At 33.6% G+C, this 21,504-nt stretch overlaps 2 protein-coding genes and 1 pseudogene across 2 annotated transcripts; 2 read left to right on the plus strand and 1 right to left on the minus strand.

Annotated features, from left to right (window-relative positions):
* Positions 1 to 335: 335 nt before the first annotated feature.
* Positions 336 to 2,414, plus strand: LOC149381873 (zinc transporter 1-like). The gene is made up of 2 exons (XM_089630268.1): positions 336 to 1,181; positions 1,742 to 2,414. Exons 1-2 carry the CDS (start codon positions 581 to 583, stop codon positions 2,131 to 2,133), a joined length of 993 nt encoding a protein of 330 aa, XP_089486394.1. The 5' UTR covers positions 336 to 580; the 3' UTR covers positions 2,134 to 2,414.
* Positions 2,415 to 7,145: 4,731 nt separating this feature from the next.
* LAC2 (laccase 2) lies at positions 7,146 to 10,796 on the plus strand. The gene is made up of 6 exons (XM_089629888.1): positions 7,146 to 7,363; positions 7,436 to 7,587; positions 8,064 to 8,308; positions 8,720 to 8,848; positions 8,954 to 9,919; positions 10,315 to 10,796. Exons 1-6 carry the CDS (start codon positions 7,253 to 7,255, stop codon positions 10,443 to 10,445), a joined length of 1,734 nt encoding a protein of 577 aa, XP_089486014.1. The 5' UTR covers positions 7,146 to 7,252; the 3' UTR covers positions 10,446 to 10,796.
* A 1,014-nt stretch (positions 10,797 to 11,810) lies between these two features.
* LOC149381875 (small polypeptide DEVIL 18 pseudogene) lies at positions 11,811 to 12,721 on the minus strand (annotated as a pseudogene).
* Between the last annotated feature and the right edge of the window lie 8,783 nt (positions 12,722 to 21,504).

Consider the following 21,504-nt stretch of genomic DNA (forward strand, 5'->3'; position numbering starts at 1 on the left):
ACTTTCCCCAACAAACCATTTTAGTTGGGAACGTAGACCAGTAAACATATATATATATATATATATATATATATATATTATATATATATATATATATATTTAATTATAGAAACAATAATGAAACGTAATCAGGTTTGTCGTGTTTTGTGTTTGTGCTAACTTTATAGAAAAATCAATGAGGCGAGAGCAACAGGAACGCCTTATCCACAGGTAAACATTTATTGTGTGATAGATCATAGATAATTACAGGAGGCAAACGTAACGCCTCATAGACTACACAACAATAATAATAATAATACATATCTCTAATGATATAAGTCATATAACTATATTTCCACGAACTAGCGTTGTGTAGTACAACATACCTATAGTTTCTGAAGTCAAACCTGTACTACATCTACATAGTACATACTAACTCTAACATAGCTAGAAAATAGGGATAAATGCAAAGGGTAAATGAAACCACAACCAAATTATTTAATACCACACAAATTAAAAAAAAACCAAAAATTAATAAGAGACGGAACAAGTGGAGGCCAAAAACATAGACCGGTTAACAACAGGTTCCACCACCACCGTGATGAAGATGAAGACACGTGTCCTGGTACCTCTGATCCTGTTCCTGCATCTAGTCTCGACAGTCAAGTGCCACGGAGGCGGCGGCGATGAAGACGAAGAGCACGGCCACGCCGGAGATTTGCACGCAGAGGGTCTTGTGGCGGTGAAGATATGGTGTCTGGTGATCCTTCTGGTGAGCACTTTCGCCGGAGGCGTGTCGCCTTACTTTCTGCGGTGGAACGAGAGCTTCCTTTTGCTGGGGACACAGTTCGCCGGAGGAGTCTTCCTTGGGACCTCGCTCATGCACTTCCTCGGCGACTCCAACGAGACCTTCAAGGACTTGTCGACCAACCCTTACCCTTTCGCCTTCATGCTCGCCTCCTTCGGCTACCTCCTCACCATGCTCGGCGACAGCGTCATCTTGTTTCTCACCAAATCTGGAGACGGAGGAGAACGGTCCCGGAACCGGATCGAGGTCGAAGAGCAGGGAAAAGTCGCCGATCACGACGACGATGCCGCGAACCCGATGTTCTTGAGTACCACCTCGTTAGGGGACACCATTCTCCTCATCGTCGCTCTGTGTTTCCACTCGGTTTTCGAGGGCATCGCCATCGGAATTTCAGGTATTTATTACTTACTCCCAAGTAATACCATATAAATTATGACTTAATCTTCAAGACTTGGTCAGTGAGGGCTCTTAAGCATTGACTTGTCAGCAAACATACAAAATTCCGAACGGAATTTGTGGTTTTGGATTACAACTTTTGTCATATTAGATATTTCCCCCACTTGTCTTTCTCGTGTAATTAAAATATGACATTGAGATGCGTATAATTTCTTAAGCTCATATTATATTATATATAAAAAAAATAGAAAGAATCTCTTCTAATCATAAAACATTGTTCAAAAAGTGTTTTTTTTAAAAACTGTTTTTTGTAAAAGAATCTCTCCTTTTTATATTTTTATTTTTTTTTATTAAAAAGATAAAGTATCTTCAAAAAACTTTAAATACATTTTTTTCAAACTTAAATATTTCTGGACATATCTTTATATATTTCTTCCTTCAAACTAAAATATATTAATTATTCCGCAGCAACGCGCGGAACATACTCTGCTTGTATAAACATATAAGAGATGATAGATGATGATGATAATTTTGGCATGTATCTGTTATGATGATCAGACACGAAAGCGGATGCTTGGAGGAACTTGTGGACGATTTCGCTGCACAAGATATTTGCGGCGGTGGCGATGGGGATCGCTTTGCTGAGGATGCTCCCGAAGAGGCCATTGCTTGTGACGGGTTTGTACTCACTTGCGTTTGCGATATCGAGCCCCGTGGGAGTGGGGATCGGGATCGCCATCGACGCGACCACGCAAGGCGAGGCCGCCGACTGGACCTACGCCATCTCCATGGGCCTCGCCTGCGGAGTGTTCATCTACGTGGCCATCAACCACCTCATCGCAAAGGGCTACAAGCCCCAATCCAAGTGCTACTTCGACGCCCCCTTTTACAAGTTCCTCGCCGTGCTTCTCGGCATCGGAGTCATTGCCGTCGTCATGATTTGGGACTGATATTATTCTTCATCTGTTTCACTCTCAATCTCTCTCTCTTTTTTTTTTCTTTTTTTTTTTTCTAGTTTTCTTTAGATATCTATCATGTAAACTAGATGGGTTTTTTTTTTTTTTTTTTTTTTTTTCATTTTGTTTTTATAAATCTGATGCACCAAAAGAAACTGTTGTTAACGAAATGAAGATGTAAAGAAGGATTAAAGTAAAAAAAAAAAAAAAGAGAAAAAAAAAAGAAGAAGAAGAAGTTGATTTAAAGCACAATGAGCGGCTATTTTTAAAGATGAAGCCTTAGGTTGTGTTTGGTAGTTAACTCAAAAAGTTTTTTGTTTTCAGTTTTCTAATTTTTGTAGTTGTATTGAAAAACTGTTTTGTAGTTGTTTTCAAAAAGATGTTTGGTACAGTTTTCATTTTTGTTTTTGAGAAAGTGAAAAAACTGAAAAAAGTGTTTGGTATAGTTTTCATTTTTGTTTTTGAAAGAATGAAAAGAGAAGATGAGGAGAAAGATGAGAGAAGAGAAGAAATTTTTTTTCAAAAACACCTTTTATTTGTTTTCAGTTTTCTTTACTTTTTTCCAAAACAACTTCAAAATTTTTTGAAATTTTTTTCCAAAAACACCTAACCAAACATGTTTTCAATTTTGGTTTTCAATTTTTTCAACCCAAAAACTAGAAAACAGTTTTTGAGTGAAGAAACAAACATGGCTTTAGGTTCTGACAATTTGGAAGCATTGGTTAAAACGTTGACTATATATTGCAAATTCAACATTTTAAGCAGGCTTAAAATCTAGTCAAAATCATGCAGTATTTTATATGATTGTCCTTACTATTTAGATACGTTTTAAGTTAATTTTGGTAAATGACTAATTTATCAAAATAAATGAAATGTTGCCTAATTCCTTAAAATCAAGTTTGAAATTGATTAAATAGTTACGGCGTCTTTATAAATTGAAATTTATAAAGCAAGTGTCTATTTTTAAGAGCTCGTCTAAAAAGTATAATGTAATATCTGAACGTGAAGGGAGAATGAAAATGTTCTCTGTCACGGATCATCTGAAAAAACGATGACTTAAGTCCAAATTAGTATTCAGTCCAATCGTTTGAGATTTAATGAGCAAACAAAAAGAGAGTCACCAACTTGTTGAAAATAAATGATAACTAACAAGTGTTTATAAATGTCACGATATTTACTCTACTTATTGTCATTGAGAATGAAGTTAATGGTAGTTCACACTTTTAAAAGCGACAAAGTTATAAGAATGCATCGAGGAAGTCCATTGAATATCATCGCATGTCATGACAATAAGATCGGAACGTAACGGGAAGGTTAGGTAGCTAACTTCAATCGAAACTGTTAACCATTTTTTTTTTTAATCACCTTTTAATTTCCTCTTAAATTTTTGGAAACTTAAATTTTAATTAGTTTCAATTTTAAAAAAAATTAATCGATTATTAATTTTTTTCAACTGACAATTTCATGGGGGAGAAACGATTCAAATACTAGCCCCGAGTAAGAACCTTAAGGCTCCGTTTGGAACCCAAAAACTTAGGTTGTTTGGATTGAGGAAAATAGGGTGGAAAAAAAATATGATGGAAAATGCGAGGGAAAGTGTATGACTAAAATGAGGATTTCATTTTCCTTCGAAAATCAAATGAAAAATGAAAATCTCTCCAAATTTGTTTATGAAGGATCACATTTGTGTGTGTCGTCCAGGGACCGAGCCAGAAAAGCTCAATAGGGGGGCTTATTTGAAAAAAATTATTTGGATGGGCTAATTAAAAAAAAATCATGGTAAAAATGAGTCAAAAGTGTAAATTTTTAGGGTAAAAAATGTAAAACTTTTTAAAAATAGGCAAAAAATATAAATAAAAAATATTTGAGGGGGCTAATTAAAAAAATTTATGATAAAAAGAATTTTAAAAAAAAAAAATAGGACAAAAGTGTAAATTTTTTAGGGTAAAAAATATAAAACTTTTTAAAAATTGGCAAAAAATGTAAATAAAAAATTTAGGGGGGCTAATTAAAAAAATTCATGGTAAAAATGAATTTAAAAAAAAAAAATTGGTCAAAAGTTATAATTTTTTAAGGTAAAAAATGTAAAACTTTTTAAAAATTGGTAAAAAATGTAAATAAAAAAATTTGAGGAGGGGCTGGAGCTTATACTGGACCTGAGTTAGCTTCGTTCCTAGTCTCATCGTTATTTTCCCGTCAATTTTCTCTCATATTTTCCATGACTTCCAAACACAATTAGAATTTTGACTTTTTTATTTATTATTTTCTCTATTATTTAACTCTTTTTTTTTTTTTTTTTTTTTTTTTTTTTTTTTTTTTTTTTTCGGGTTTCAAATGGAGGCTAAAGCTCCGTGAAATCCACATTGAGAAGTTAATATCTTCATCTATTGGATTCTTGGCAGGATTCACATCCATGAAATCAAAAGGATGTTAATACAGTTGAAAATCGGTACACAAAAAACACTATCAAATCTCTGAACATTTACATGGAGCTACAATTTTAAAGTTCAGCAAAGGCATTTTATCATTCAATGAATTTTTGAGGATTAAAAGCATTGCAGTGCACGCATGAATACAATATATTTTCTCTATTTCAAAATTCAATAGCCAGCATTCCATTACTAGAAGCGATTATTGACAAATTGAATATTCGAGTATGGAGTTACTAAAAATGGTGAGAATTCGTAAGAAACAAGAAGTTGGTAAACTGTCTAGCCAACACTATTGCAGGGTATCCAATAAGCTGCGAAGTTGGTGCAGCAACAAATTTGGTACGCTGAATATTAAAAATAAATATACCAAGTTTGCAATTATATAGTAAACAATACAAGGTCTATTCCAAATTCTTGTTCACAGAATTTCTATGTTACACCGTACTCATGCACTTAATTTTTTTCAATCTATTTGAAAGGCTTGTTGTTTGATCTCAACGAGGTTATCGGTTGTATTATAATACTATATGTATATATATCTGAAGAATCAAAGCGTTAGAAATAAAGCTGAATGGAGAAGTAAGTTATAATATTATACTTTTTTCAAAGCATGTATTGCTTGGAAGATATTCGTGATCAGGTCAAACGTCCTTCTCTCTTTGGCTTCCATATTAATCCCAAATACAGTGCATATATTGGTTGGGAGATATGGCATCGTCAACTAAGGCATATTATCCCCAGTAAGTCTTTTTTCATGAAAAAAAAAACACAATCATTTGCAACGTAAAATTGACTTAATAAGCAAATATATCTATTCAACAACAACAACATATGATATCTACATTAGATTAATATTTAAACATTTTATATGGATGGATAGACTACGGAATTGGGCCGTTTAAGAGATCTAAGCTATATATAACGGTTTCTAGTTATTTTACCAGATAGGTACTTGGTGGTGATCCTAAATTTATTGAGCTGTTGCGTTTTGACTGATCATTTCATTTTTTTTTTTTTTTTTTACCATATATCACCTTTCGTCACTTTCACCAGTACTCATTTAACGTGTCATCACTTATCTACTTTATAATTGAAAATAAACATTAGAAACAACAACAAAAAAAAAAAGAAGGTAAATGTGTTATGTTTATTTTTTGTTGAAATATTGAAGTACCAGGGAAACCGGGAAAAATCGGACGATATATTGGTTTTGGCATCTCTCGGTGGCGGTATGAACAAAATCGTTAAATACCGGGAATACTGTCGATTACCAGCAGAAAACCGGATCGGTTAATAAAACTCCGAAAATCAGGTAAATTTTTTAATTTTTTTTTTAAATAGAGCCAATTTTTTAAATTTTAAAAAATTTCAGCCAATGATTATGGGCGTTAAATAATAGAGGGTTGATTGCTCCAACGGGTGTGTTGAATTGCAAAACATGATGTATTGTAATGAAGATATTGTAGACTATTATCCTATGTATGAAAATATTTTTTTTATACTGATGTGTTCACTGGATACCACTCGGTAAATCCAGTATTTATCGGTGAACTACGTCAATAACGGTAATTTCATCCGTACAATTTCTTCTTACCCTCACTGAATACCTCGATAAATCATTGGTATCTCTCGGTAATCCAACAAAATTCAAGTCCTCATATATACGGTATCAGTAACGTTATTTTCTTGATACTTTTAAAAACTTACAAACTAGTTATTCTAGTTTGTAGATATGTAATTTCATGACATAAAATATTTTATATAAAAGAATGCTACAAAAGAAATAGTTCAAGTATCAGTTTGTTTAAAAAATTAATTCGGCACCAAATACCACTTCCATAATTGTTAAAGAGACCATGCGAACATGCCAATGCAATAAACTGATAATGATATAAGGACTAATATAAAAAAAAAAAAAAATTATTGATTGAAGGTTTGACACTATAAATTCCAATATATTTGTGACGAGAAAAGAAAGAAAAGGGAAAAGGACCCGGGCAAATTTTGGTGAATAGCTACAAATTAATATCACTAAAAGATTATTACAAGTTATGATTATGGACAAGTTAGCTCAAAGAGACATATCTGAGACCACCTCACTAATGGTTCCCCTAAAACTTGGAAATTATATGTAGGAAACATATTGTTACCACTAATTTCCAAAACTAAAAATTGTATGGCAATTGATTTTAAAATGCGGATGTAATAAGTGACTAATGTTTTAGAAAAAAATCATCAAATGTAAAAAAAAAAAAAAAAATTATAGGATTTCCAACTTGCAAAAGAAACTTGATTTATCATAATCCATTGAGCAGCTTTTCCATTAAGGCTCTTGATCATTGAAGACCAAGACATAGCATAAAGCAATTACTTTCATGCCACTCTACAGTTAACTACGCAATAATATCATGGGACCAACGACGATAGAGAGTAGGTAATTACCTTCTCATAGGCCAGAGCTTTATTACATCAATTATCAGTATACCTGCGCACCTAAATAATCAAAATTTCATCAAGCTTCGTAAAATTAATGAAAAAAAAGAAAATTCTTTTCTATAGAATGTCTGTGTGTATATATACAACCTCAACATTCCAGGTTTATAAACCATCACACTATAAAACCTCTCTCATTATATTTCAGCAGAGTCTATAGTTTCCAGTATTATTCCCCTTGAAAAAAAATGGGTTCTTATCTTCCCACATTACTACAATATATTCACGTGGCTCTTCTCTTGCTCAGCTCTCTATTGGTCCTCTCTAACGCAGGCGTTACGAGGCACTACAATTTTAATGTACGTAAATATTGTAGTTCAGTTTGATATATATGGAATTGTATATTTCATTCATTTCTCTTCTCATATTAGATAACCATGAAAAATGTCACACGGTTGTGCCACACGAAGAGCATTGTGACGGTCAACGGTCAATTTCCAGGCCCTCGGATTGTGGCTAGAGAGGGAGATAGGGTTGTGATAAAGGTGGTGAACAATGTTCCCAACAACATTACCATCCATTGGTACGTACAATTTTAATATGCTTTATTTATACTGAAACAAAAAAACACAAAAGCTTTGGAACAGAATAATGTAACATCATTTCTAAGTAGACGATCAATCAAAAAAGTATCTTTCTCTTTTTCTCCTCCCCATTACTCCTGATTTCTCTCTTTCATTTTCTCATTTTCCCAGGGAAAAAAAAAACAGCTAAAGTTTAACACACTAAAGTGATGTTATGATACAACTCAATATTACTCATTTCTCGTCATCAAAATCAATTGAGAGAGAAAGAGAGAGAGAGAGAGAGAGCCATAAAGTTTGTACAATACTTTTAGAGACTGTGTCACGTCAAGACATGTTTTCCTCCACAAAATCATGTAGCGCAATCTCCTCCGCAAAGTCACACAATCAAACTACTAATTATAAGACACGATCATTTCATACACATAAAAATTCTAGATGTATAGCTTTTGATGCTGAAAAACTATTGTGGCAGGCACGGGATTCGACAGGTGCGAAGCGGGTGGGCCGATGGGCCGTCGTACATAACCCAATGCCCGATCCAAAGCGGGCAAAGCTATGTGTACAACTTCACCATTGTTGGGCAGAGAGGGACTCTTTGGTGGCACGCCCACATCTCATGGCTCCGAGCCACCGTCTACGGGCCTTTCGTCATCCTTCCCAAGCTTAACCACTCTTACCCTTTTCCCAAGCCCTACAAACAAGTCCCCATTCTCTTCGGTACCCATAATTATAACAACTTACATTATTTGTGTAGTGTATATACACCACACGTGCATGGTCATAATGTGGAAATTGTTTCGAGTAGCCGTGTTTTTTTTTTTTTTTTTTTTTTTTGTAATTTGTCGCAAAAATAACATATTTAAAACTTTTATTATGAAAATAGTTGTTTTTAAGTTGTAAATTAAACCATCCCTTTTTTTATGTTTACAATTTTTTAAACAGTTTTGGACTCTATTTAACTTTAATTTTTTTTTTTTTCCATTAAATTTAGAAGAAAAATAATAGTTTACCGTTTGAAAAGCATATATTTTTTAAAGGATTTGAAATAGCAGCTATTTTAGAAATTTTACACGTAAAAAGTGTTATTTTTGTAATTTCGTCAGTAATAATAGTATATTGTGTGTATAGGGGAGTGGTGGAATGCGGATACAGAGGCTGTTATCAACCAGGCTCTTCAAACAGGAGCTGGCCCAAATGTCTCTGATGCCTACACTATCAATGGGCTTCCTGGCCCATTATACAATTGCTCACAAAATGGTATATATATATATATATATATATAGTTTTGAGATGGAATTTCATGATACTCAACGTATGTCGTTCAACATCTTAATTTATTTATTGTGTTATATGTTGTCGTAGACACTTTCAAATTAAAAGTGAGACCGGGAAAGACGTATCTCTTGCGCATAATCAACGCTGCACTCAACGACGATCTCTTTTTCAGTATCGCCAACCATACACTGACTACGGTCGATGCGGACGCGGTCTACGTCAAGCCATTTGCCTCTGACATTATCCTCATCACACCAGGGCAAACCACCAACGTCCTCCTCAAAACCAAGAATGAAATACCGAATGCCACTTTCTTCATGCTGGCCCGCCCTTACTCCACTGGCCTCGGGACTTTCGACAACACCACCGTGGCTGGTGTCCTCGAATACATTAGCCACCACAAAAATCGTCCGTCGAATAATAATCTCCCTATCCTCAAACCTAAACTCCCCGAGATAAATGACACGTCATTCGCGGCAAACTTTAGCGCCAAGTTTCGCAGCCTGGCCAACCTTGAATTCCCTGCTAACGTGCCTCAGACTGTTCAGAAGCAATTTTTCTTCACTGTAGGGCTCGGGACTGACCCGTGCCCTCGAAACCAAACTTGCCAGGGTCCAACAAACACCACCAAGTTTGCGGCATCTGTGAATAACGTCTCGTTCACCCTCCCTTCCACCGCACTCCTCCAAGCCCATTTCTTCGGGAAATCCAATGCGGTTTTTGCGTCAAACTTTCCTAGCTTCCCTCCAAACCCATTCAACTACACCGGGACCGCTCCGAATAACACCAACGTGAGCCACTCGACCCGGGTCGTGGTGCTTCCATACAACGCCACGGTCGAGTTGGTGTTGCAAGACACAAGTATTCTCGGCGCCGAGAGCCACCCTCTTCACTTGCATGGCTTTAACTTCTTTGTGGTTGGACAAGGTTTTGGAAATTATAACCCTAATAAAGACCCCGCCAACTACAATCTCATCGACCCCGTCGAGAGGAACACTGTAGGTGTGCCCTCCGGGGGTTGGGTTGCCCTTCGATTCCTCGCTGACAATCCAGGTAATTAATTTAGCACTACTAATTTTTTTGAATTTTTTTTTTGTATTTGTTGCACTCAAATTCATCTCTTTACTAACGAATTAGTCTCTCTTGTCATATTATTATTATTAGGGTCCATCAGGAAAATAGCCAACTTAAACGTTTGACATTGCTAAATAGCCAACGTTTAGTAAATCTTAAATAAATAACCATTTTCAGACCTAAATCTTAGGTATTTAACCACTTTCATATATCAAACGCTGATTATTTACTTAAAATTTACGTCTAAAGTGGATATTTACCTAAAATTTATCAAAAGTTGACTATTTAGTAATGTTAAGCATTTAAGTCGACTACTTTCCTAATTTTCTGTTAGTATTATTAAAAATAAAAAATTGTCTTGTGATGGTGTAAAGGTGTTTGGTTTATGCACTGCCATTTTGATGTTCATCTGAGTTGGGGTCTAAGGATGGCTTGGGTGGTCCAAGATGGAAAGCTGCCCAATCAGAAACTTCCTCCGCCACCGGCCGATCTACCAAAGTGTTGACCGTTGACTCTTTGACTACTTGAGGACTTCCAGGACATTTCACTCTGATTATTCAATTTTCTTTCAACCAATAATTGATTTGTGGTTTTGTTTTTTTGTACTTTTTCCTTTGGCCAAAATAACAGAGTTGCGATAATTTTTTTTTCTTTTTTTAAATAACTGCGAGAGTAAAAGAAAAAGTCGGATGTCTGCGGAGAATTTGTGATTTGAGATGAGAATAAACTTTGATAGATTCAAGGATGAAATGGTTCTCTTATCTTCTATAATATTTTTTCAGTATTGAAAATACAGAGTTTTTTTTTTCTTCAAAATCTTTCTTTGTTCATCTTGGATGATTTATTTCTATATATATCTAATCAGAGGATAAGACTCCACACCGGTCCATAATATTTTCCAATTTCTCGCCATACTCTAGCTCAGCCATACTATATATAGATTTATAATGCACTTATTGTTGTCAATCAGTACAAGCAAAATCATATGCAAAATGTAAGTCTTAAAAAACCAGAGCACACAAAAGACAATGTTTATGTTACACTGTTTAGATTAATAATGGAATTATTGTGGGTGTAAGCAAAGTCATATGATTCACAACTTGGCATTATATATATGCCAACTTGATTTGAGGCTTGATTATGGATTGACATCGAATCCACGAGACCTACAAATTGACCTAAAATGTGGCTTTGTCAGGGACATCATATATATATATATATATTATATATAATATATATATATATATATAGAGAGAGAGAGAGAGAGAGAGAGAGATGGCAGAGAAGCCACGTTATAAGTGTCTGTGAAAGTGATGTCAATTTTGAGGCAAAGGATTTAAGGGCAGCTCTATTTTTTTTTTCCCTTGTTCTAAAGGTGGCTTCCATTTCCAATGCTGATCTATCTTTCTTCACAATGTCTTATTATATTGGCACTTTCCCAACAGCATTTAAAGGAATCTCTCTTTCTCCTCAAACTATTTTTTGTTTAATCATCTAAGTTTGCAACAACAAATAATCAATACAAACAATAAATAAAAGCAATAATGTGTGTCATCGAAATGTCAAAAAGAAAAGAGGCGATAGTCCAGTTTGTCTTAGTCGCTTAAAATGTGTGAATACATGAAGTACGTGGATCAGTGAGACTTAAATTTCACCATTTCGAATAAAAAGATAAAGTGATTTTTTTTTAATTATTATTATTTTTTTTTTTTAAATTCTTGTCTTTACAAGCGGAGACGGCTTAGCGAAAATGGGTTTCCAAAACCAACACCTAACTGAGTACAAACATATATATATATATATATATATATATATATATATATATATATATACATCATATTATGTATATATGCATTTCTTCTTGCTGACTTCTAGATCTGGTTATGAAACTTGAAACTACATATTCTGATCATATATAAATTCTAATAATATTAATGTTGGTCATTTAAATCCTAATTACACTGCTCAACATTATAAACTCAACCCCCACAATACCCCCCCCAAAAAAAAAAAATACAAAAAGAAAAAGAAAAACTCCCATCATGAGTTTCTCTTCCTCATCAACATCTTCTCGATCGGACGGTATAAATGTATAGAAGAATTTACGAGGTCGAAGAAGAAACCCAAATGTGGAAGGAAAAAAATTAAAAAAACAGAACATTTTAAATTAAAGAAAAAAATAATAATAACAATAATCATGAATCATGTTTGTGCCAACAAACTAACATAGCAACACATCTCCTCATAATGTAAAACCTTGCCTTCTGTTCCTTGGCGAGGCTAGTGCACTTTCTTCCGATCGAAGCCGGGTTCTTCTGAGAGAAACTCCGTGGAAGCCCTTTCGACGACGACGACGATGATGACGACGACTGTGACGGCGAGCCTTTCTGTGAGAAGCTCCTCAGAAGTGGAGACTTCGTAGAAGCACTTCTTGAGAACCCAAACTTACTAGTACCACTCTTTGACGCTTTCCATTTCTCATCCATAATATCTGATTATGATAATATATATGATTGTTTGTGTTAATTACCTCAACACCATGTACCAATGCTCTAGGTTTGTGTATAGTGTTGTAGCAATGAGCATTGAGAGCTTTTTGCTTGGAGTAATTTTTTTATTTTATTTTTTTATGGTTTCCAAATGTGATTTATGGTGATGAGAGAGAGAGAGAGAGATAGAGAGAGAGAGAGATGATTGAGAATGGGAAGGTTATATAAGGTGGGGTATTGGTTTTATTAATTGATATATACATACGCATATATACTAACACTAGTGATTGAGGGAGCCATAATCTTGAGTGGATCCTACTTGTTAGCTATACGGAGTGATTAGTATTACTACTCTTATAAGTACTCTCTCCCCCATATACTCTTTGTCATTATATATGAATTTGCTACGTCATGTTATGTATTCATATGCTTTCTTTATAATTAATATATGTTTTGTTGTATATGTTAGTCATGAGTTGGTTTTTCATACTAACAATAGCAATACTACATCATTGTGATAAATGGTTGGAGTGGCAAAATTAATACTTCGCTCGCAAACTCTTATCCTTTGCCCCTATTTGGTTGATAATTTGTGGATAGAATAATACCAATTTTATTGTCCTTTTGGCTTGACTAATTAAAATTGTATATCCCCTAAAACAAGACGTATTAATTTCTCTTTGTGCATTACACTACTAATTACTAAGGATTTGAATGTATACGCCAAAATTAAAAATATATGCAAGTTTTTCAGAATACAATTAAGTCTTTTAGATATACGCATAAAATTTTATGCACATGCGTTGCATCATATGCATCAAATATTACGTGAATGTGAAAAAAAACTCCTAGAATGTATTTTTGAAAAATATATGTATATTATCTTTTTACCATAGTAAACTCTTATTAACATTTAATCCTCCAACGTTTTCTCTATGATTATGAGACAACTATAGACTAAATATGATATAATAAACATATGAAACTTGTTAACGGTTTATTAGTACCCGTATAAAATATTTTCTACACCGCCGAGCATGTACCATTCAAGTTACAAGGAATATTTTGATGTCTTTTTAAATAAAGTAAAAAATGATTCATGAATAGACATGATGTCATTCGGACTGTAAATACGATCACAATTATTCGTGAACCTTCTCCTTGATACCAATACGATCCTCTCTCTCTCTCTCTCTCTCTCTCTCGGAAATTACTGATACTCTTGTACGGTACTAAATTATTAAAAAAAAAACTGTTCAAAACCCACAAAATGATAAATTATGGAGAAAAAAGAATAGGAGGCATGGGAGTGTGGCATGGTTGAGAGACAAGGGTTAGCTGGTTAACATGTGATGTGAATGGTTGTACCCCATCGCTCTGCAAAATATAGCTATTGTGTCACCAATATTGTTATTCTATACATACACTCATAATTCAATATCTTGATTTCGATTTTTGTGGGAGTGTGTGGGACTATATATTGTGCATGATTCACGGTCTGCTCATATCTTCATATCCAAAGTTCCCCTTCCGTTTATATATTCCAGTATTTTTTTTTTATTTCAAACATGGTTAGAAATGAATTATATCTTAAAATTGATAATTGACAACGATAACAATATAACATATAGCCCATGACCTTATAAAGTTGGTCAAAATCTCATAATTTTAATGATGTGGTGCACTCTTAAATTAGTCGCTCTCTTGTTTGGTTTACCCTTTAGACTCGATCTCGTTATTTTGAATCGGGTACTCGTTAGAGCTATTAATTTTTTTTTTAAAAAGTGACATTATTGATCAAGATTACATATATATTATAGCAGTGCAAGCGAATGTGACACTATTAATCAAGATTACATCATTTAATACAGAGGTTGAAAAATGATAAATCATCCACTTGTAAGAGGACATACATTTTATAGCCCAATAAGCTCAAACCAAAGACCTCTCAGTCGAGGTATGCGTGAGACTACCACTAAACTAAGCTAGCTACCACAATTATTAAAATTAAGTAATATATATATATATATATATATATATATATATATATTCTAATATCAAATTTATCTGATAATGAAAAGAGTAACTCGTGATTCATAATTTCATTAAATTTCTTGTCAATTGATCATAGTAAAAGGTCACATTCTCACGTAATATACCTACAAATTCTTATTAGTTTTGTATTGGTATATTATTACACAACAATAATTAATATTTTACCAACAAATTCATATAGAAAAATAAATTTAAATGATCACTTTGAGTAAGTAATTATGTCGATTGTCATAATAAAACTAAATATTCATATACAAGTAAAATATAAAATTGCACACAAACACGCACATAACATTCTTGATAAAACCTCTAAGCAGGGTTTCTCTAAAAAAATTAACCCTAGTTAAGTTTTTCTGTCGGGACCCGGACGTTAGTTACAACCCCCCCCCCCCCCCCCCCCCCCCCCCCCCGAGATCTTTTCGCAAGTGAAGTTCCTCTCCGGCGGCTTTCTTTCCCTCTGAGCGAGGCCTTTCTTTTTCTCCACCCAGACGATGCCGCGATGACCGGCGTTTTTCTTCTCCGGAGTCTTGTCTAGTGCAGATATGAGATGGATCAACTTAAAGACTCGGATCAGAGATCTGAGAGTACCTTTTTTGTATGCAGGTCGGACGGCGAGCGAGATCTTAGATCGGGCGTCTTCGACCTCAGCTTGGTCTCGTCCAAGCGATGGCCTTCAATTCTAGGAGACAACCGTTCGAAGTTTGTTCTCAAGCGTCATTGGTCCTTGGTTGTGGTGTGAGCATGTGGAAGATGGAGTCTGGGAGGCGGCTCTATTCTCTTCTCCGGCCGGAGAATTTTGGTGCAGCCGGGGTGAAGCTTCGAAAGGTGGATAGGAGGGGATTGGTCGACGAGGTCAATGCGTGGTGGGAGTGATGCTGTAGTTGTTGGATGTTTTTAGTGGGTTGTTTTTTTTTCTTAGTTTTTTCAAGTCGTTTTAGTCCACCTTGTGGGTGGTTTGTTGAGTTCCATCTTGGTATGGTTTCCCATAAGAGAAAAAAAAGGAAAAACAAAATCTCTTGGCTAGGTTTTGAGTCCTCGATAGATCGAGGCTGTTTTAGGATTTGAGCACATGGTTAGTGCTTCTTGCTCGTTCTCAAGAATTGCATAAGATATTTGTTGAAGGGGTTCAAGATATTTCTTGACTGGTGTTGGGAATCTAGAACTCTGTCTTGCCTCATTTGTTTGCTTTTTCCGTCTTCTGTCTCTCATTTTCATTTCAAGACATTATATTATTTGAACGAGGTACCGACTTTTGCCCTGAATCTTTGTATGGCCATCGTCAATTTTGTTTTGTTAATAAGAAATTTCCTTTTAAAAAAACATTCTTGATAAAACGTTCACAAAAGATATATAGTTTCCGAAATTTTTACAAATACTTATTTTGATAATCAAAACATCCCCGTCGAAAAGGATACAGTCTATCTAAATTGATAGTACAATATTATATAAAATTTCCACTAATCATCAATATCATTGTCAAACTAAAACACCGATCTTTTATCAAATCAATCTTTTAAATTTTAACATACAAATTAAATGGGGTTACAAAAAATGTTGGTGATTAAAAAAAATTATCGTATACATATATACCTAGATTTAAAAGCCAAAATTTATTGCCAAAATTATAATGAGTGAACTATATTAAAAAAATTACCGTATTCATATATACGTACAATCCTACTGCATGACATCATGGGCTTTTTAAATCTAGATTAAAAATTACCGTATACATATATAGCCAAAATTTAACAATGCCAAAAATATTTACAGTCTATAAAAATGTAGGCACGTGTATATAAAATATTTTGCCCATATATAAATTTATATACATGGGAAAAAAAGTTACTGACACCTGATATTTGCAAAAAAAAAAAAAAAAAAAAATTAATTTTGACTATTTTACTAATTTTAGACAAACTTTTATTTATTTTGTATATAGTTAAATGGTTAGTGATATTATTGTTAAAATTTTCTCATGGGAAATTGATTAAATTAAATAAAGTTAAAAAAACGAAAGAAGTTGTCCCTACTAGGTTTTTTTTAACATAAAATATTCGATAAAATTCTTAAGCAATTTTTCAAATTGGCTAATTGTGAATATTTTTCTTTGATTGATGTAGTTTGTTTCTTTGATTTATGTTAACATGTTCTAAACTAGAGGTTTTTTTTATAGCCCGAAAGATACAGGAAAATGAGTAACATTGAAGTCAGATTGCGACGTATCATTTAAAGAACTTATATAGTATATTTTGGAAAATTAAAAATTCACGAGCAACTTCTGGCTAGTCAGCTAATAAAACAATATAGGCCCCGCTATAAAGCTTAGACTCTCTTTTTTACATGGTACTAACATATAAAGTATAAAAACCATGGACGTTTCAAGAAAATTAACTCAAGTTCATGATTAATGACTAGGTTATTTAGATTCTCAAGCACATGAAACCATTTGTTTTCCGATCCGCTTAGGAAGAAACAATAAAAGTTTGGAATATATAATTTATTGTTTAGATTTAGGTACAAACTTGATAAGCCAAAGAAGAAAACATTGGGGCAATCAAACTCAAGCATACAAAACGATCCGCATAATATGCTTCATATATATGATCTGTGTTTGGAGCACTACTCTTTAGATACACACTAGATATATTGGCGTGTATATATTCCTTAAAGATTGGCTACATGCTGATTACCTTTGATATCATTTAGGTAGCCTTAATATTAAATTTACATACATTTGATATTGTTTTCAGCACTTCATGAAGTTACATTTGTCTGTAGAATTCGCCATCTTTGTAAATTGTTAAAGAATTTTCTCTTTCTTGAATACATGGCTAATTAATTTATCGTGCAAACAGGGAAACAAATTCTATAGCAAACTTTGAATATTTTGCCAATATTTCAGTTTGTCTAATTTTTTCAACTTTTATTGAGCTCAATCTAAATAAACAGAACAAAAGGGTAATTTTTTGAAAGGAGGCATATATATCAAGGGTTATTGGGCAAACATTTGCTTGGGACCAATATGAGGTTCTCTTCTTATATAGCCAATTTGAAATCATAAATTTACAAAATAGTCATTTGATTAATTAACCATCATTTTTATTAACTAAAAAATTGGTAACGAAATTGATATATTTACCCAGACTAATTTCCCGCATAGTTGCTAGGGGTGAAATCGGTTCGGTTCGGTTCGGTTTTGGACCAATTTGAAAACCGAAACCGAATTTTCGGTTTTGAAAATTTTGGACCAATGACCGAACCGAATTGGTCCAAAACCAAAAATCGGTTAACCGAAAATTCGGTTAACCGGTTTTGTAAAACCGATAACCGGTTTTATAACCGTTTTAAAACTGGTTAACCAGTTTTGAAACCGGTTAACCGAAAAAATCGGTTAACCGATTTCAAAACTGGTTAACCAGTTTTAAAGATGTTACAATTATCCAAATCGGTTATCCGGTTCAAATCGGTTAACCGATTAAAATCGGTTATCCGGTTTTAAAACTGGTTATCCGGTTTCAAAACCGGATAAAAAAAAATCGGTTAAATAACCGATAACCGAATTTTTGGATTTTCAAAACCGATAACCGAACCGATTCTTAAATTCGGTTTCGGTTAACCGAACCGAATTTTCGGTTTGATGACGTGGCACCGAATTTCGGTTCCGGATCGGTTCGGTTATCGGTTTAACCAATTTTCGGTCAATTTTTGTACACCCCTAATAGTTGCTAGTGTTTTCAATTATTAAAAAATATAAATTTAATAATTGAAATTGCTAGAATTGAGGAAATATTCCTCCTAAAACACAACAATTTACTCAACCGATGACTCCCTCAGTCCCTCTGCAGCTTAGGCGGTTGGTTACGTTGAAATCTTCCAGTAGAGAGAGAGAGAGAGAGAGAGAGAGAGAGAGAGAGAGAGAGAGAGAGAGAGAGAGAGAGTTATTCTAATTAAAATAGATCCTTAATTTTTGGGAAAATAACACATATATATCCTATATTTTAGTGAAATGTCGAGTTTAACTTTTGATTTTCAAAAATATCGAGTTCATACTCTCTGATTAACTAAAATGACGAAATTATACCATGAAATGGATAACAATGTCACAAATCTTCATTTTTTTTTATTGATATTAACTCTTATATAAGAAAAACCGAATCAAATCCAAATCAGTACCCTAACTCTTAAATTCCCAATTTTGAAATAAAATAGCTTTAAATTGAAATTAAATAATAAAATTCATATCTCACAAGAGATGCTGGTGATGATTTCATTCCATGTATAACAGTACAGGGTACATATATCATCATACATGTATACATTTGTGGCACCCTAATGAGAAGGTACATAAAAAGTGATCAAATTATTGTGCATTTCAAGCAAACAGTATATATTGTGAACAAAATTACCAATTAGCTACTATGACTAGAAAAATACAAAACACAATGTTTTCCATGTGAGTCCAACGGAATTTGAATCACTATTAAAAGAATATTTGACTGGGAGAATAATTGGACCAAACGGCAGGAAAATGTGCCATTACTTTATATATAATTATTATCATGCTAATAAATAGAATTAATTAATAACTGATATAATCATTTGATAATTTATTCAGAAGGATCAGAGCAAAAAAAAAAAACAATTTTTAATTAAAAAATATTAGGAAATAATTCGTACGCCCAATTGAAGTTTAAAATTTTGCGCATTTATTTGATCTAGGATCATGCAATTTCAATGGTCAAACATATTTTTTTGAAATGGGTCAAAATAACGTCACATGGCATGTTGAGGACGGTACATGCAATGAACCATTACAAAAATAAAGATGATTAAGAAGAAGAAAAAAAATCATATTTGTAATTTCCATGAACATCATCATTTCTATTGTTTTTGATCAATTTCTATCATTTTATTTGGCCAGACGGGAAATAAAGTATTTATTTACAAATTTGTCTCTGTTTTGGGTTGTTCATGTGGCCTTTGAGAGAATATGAGAATTGGAGAGATAGTCCCACATGCGAACATGTGAAGCTGCATTTCAAAAAAAAAAAAATGTGAAGCTGAAAAAAAAATATTTATAAAATAATGGACCCTTGTACTCTACTCAAAACAAATATCAGGAAAAAAAAATGATCATCGCTCATTTAAATTTTCTATTTGGTTCACTAATTTAGACTAAAAAAAAAATACTGGGAAAAGAGTTAGAGAAGGTACAGTAGTCTTCAGTCTTCACGTTTCAGATTATTTTGGTCCACAGATATGTGTAGATGTAATGCATGCAATAGTGTCTGTACGTACCCAAAAATATTACTTTATATAGACAAACTTGTCAGAAGCAAGTTTGCATTACACATCTCTTTCATATTTATATATTGTGATATTTCCGTTTAATTATATTTATTGGTCATATTATAAATGAATATTCGAGAAAAAAAAATATAAATTGAATACTAATCCGGTGTTTATTTCTTGGGAAAATAACACATATATATCTTGTGTTTTTAGTGAAATATCAAATTTAACCATCGATTTTCAAAAATATCGAGTTCATACATTCTGTTTAATGAAAATGACGAAATTATACCCTGAAATTGATAAAAATATCACAAATCTCCATTTAATTGATATTAACTCTTATATAAGAAAAATCGAATCAAATTCAAATCAGTACCATAATTTTCAAATTCTCAATTATGAAATAAAATAGCGTTAAATTGGAATTAAATAATAAAATTCATATCTTCCAAGAGATAACTTCATTCCGTGTTCGAATTCCAACTCTGAATCCTGGAATCTCTATTCGAATATGTGATTTTGATGACTATCAACTGTCGATTTGTACCCTTTTGTCTCTTTCTATGTTCTTCACGATTAAGATATTATTGTTTATTTTTTAGTTTTAAATAAATTACATATATGACGCGAATGAATAAAGATATTGGTGTTTACATATAAATATGGGTAATTAAGCTAAATGGCCTCCCGAAAATAAACAATTTATTTTTAGACCACATTTAGTTAATTAATGGTAAATAGCCATTGGGATTTATTTACATTCAAAATGGGACAAGATTGCCCTTTGTTATTCCCGCCCATTTTGTGATCACGGTTATTAAATGTCATCGGCTCAAATATTTGGTCATTAATGATGGCGAAAATTGAGGAAAGTCATTATATCCATTCACACGCTATTTACTGCTCTTCAGAAAAAAAAAAAAAAAAAGAAAAAAAAAAGAAAAAAAAAGAAGAGGATTTGGCCGCCATCAATGGCCGAGCCCGAGCATCCCCCTCCTCTCTCTCTCATCGTCATCGTCTCCTTCATCTCCTTCTCTTATCTTCTTTTTCATTCATTGCGCGCCATCAATGGCCGAGACCGAGCACCACCCACGCGTGTTCCAGCCGAGAAAACGAGGACAGCCACGAGCCGCCGAGGATGCCGGACAGAGAGGAGACACCGGGAAACGACGCAGAGAGCACCGGAGAGTTGATTTCACAGCCATAAATGGTTCTGGCCGTGCGTGCGTGTGAAATGGTTCTCCCTGCCTCCAAACTCCGCGAGAGGCAGCACCTCCTTCAGGCCGCCACCACCACTAATAATCACGACCACCACCACGTCACCACCGCCGTCAAAGCGTCACTTCGTCCTCCTCTCCGCGATCTGCAGGTCCCGATCTGCGACACCGTGAAAAACAGTTTTTTTTTTTTTTCATAGAAAACATATTTACAGTATATTCGTGTAAATAAGAAGCATATTTACAGTATATTCATTGTAAATACAAAACATATTTACAGTATATTCGTTGTAAATAAGAAGCATATTTACAGTATATTCGTGTAAATAAAAACTGGAAAAAATTATGTAAATATTTTGGACGTTCTAAAATATTTTGCCGGCCAACTGAGATCATGAATATCGTAATTGTAATATTTGAATTGTTTTCCAGAATAAAGTCAATAAATGAGGAATATTTTGCAGATTGAATATTATATTTTGCCACAAAAATAGAAATTGATTGCCTA

This window comes from Urtica dioica, chromosome 11, assembly GCF_054948205.1.
Source record: "Urtica dioica subsp. dioica isolate 48M chromosome 11, U.dioica_male_clone48M_v1_H2, whole genome shotgun sequence".
Classification (NCBI taxonomy): domain Eukaryota; kingdom Viridiplantae; phylum Streptophyta; class Magnoliopsida; order Rosales; family Urticaceae; genus Urtica; species Urtica dioica.

Coding starts and splice junctions, on each gene's coding strand:
- LOC149381873 (XM_089630268.1), top strand. CDS start 581: ATGAAGATGAAGACACGTGTCCTGGTACCTCTGATCCTGTTCCTGCAT. Junction 1,182..1,741: donor CATCGCCATCGGAATTTCAG/GTATTTATTACT, acceptor TATGATGATCAG/ACACGAAAGCGGATGCTTGG.
- LAC2 (XM_089629888.1), top strand. CDS start 7,253: ATGGGTTCTTATCTTCCCACATTACTACAATATATTCACGTGGCTCTT. Junction 7,364..7,435: donor CGAGGCACTACAATTTTAAT/GTACGTAAATAT, acceptor TTCTCATATTAG/ATAACCATGAAAAATGTCAC. Junction 8,309..8,719: donor ACAAGTCCCCATTCTCTTCG/GTACCCATAATT, acceptor TTGTGTGTATAG/GGGAGTGGTGGAATGCGGAT.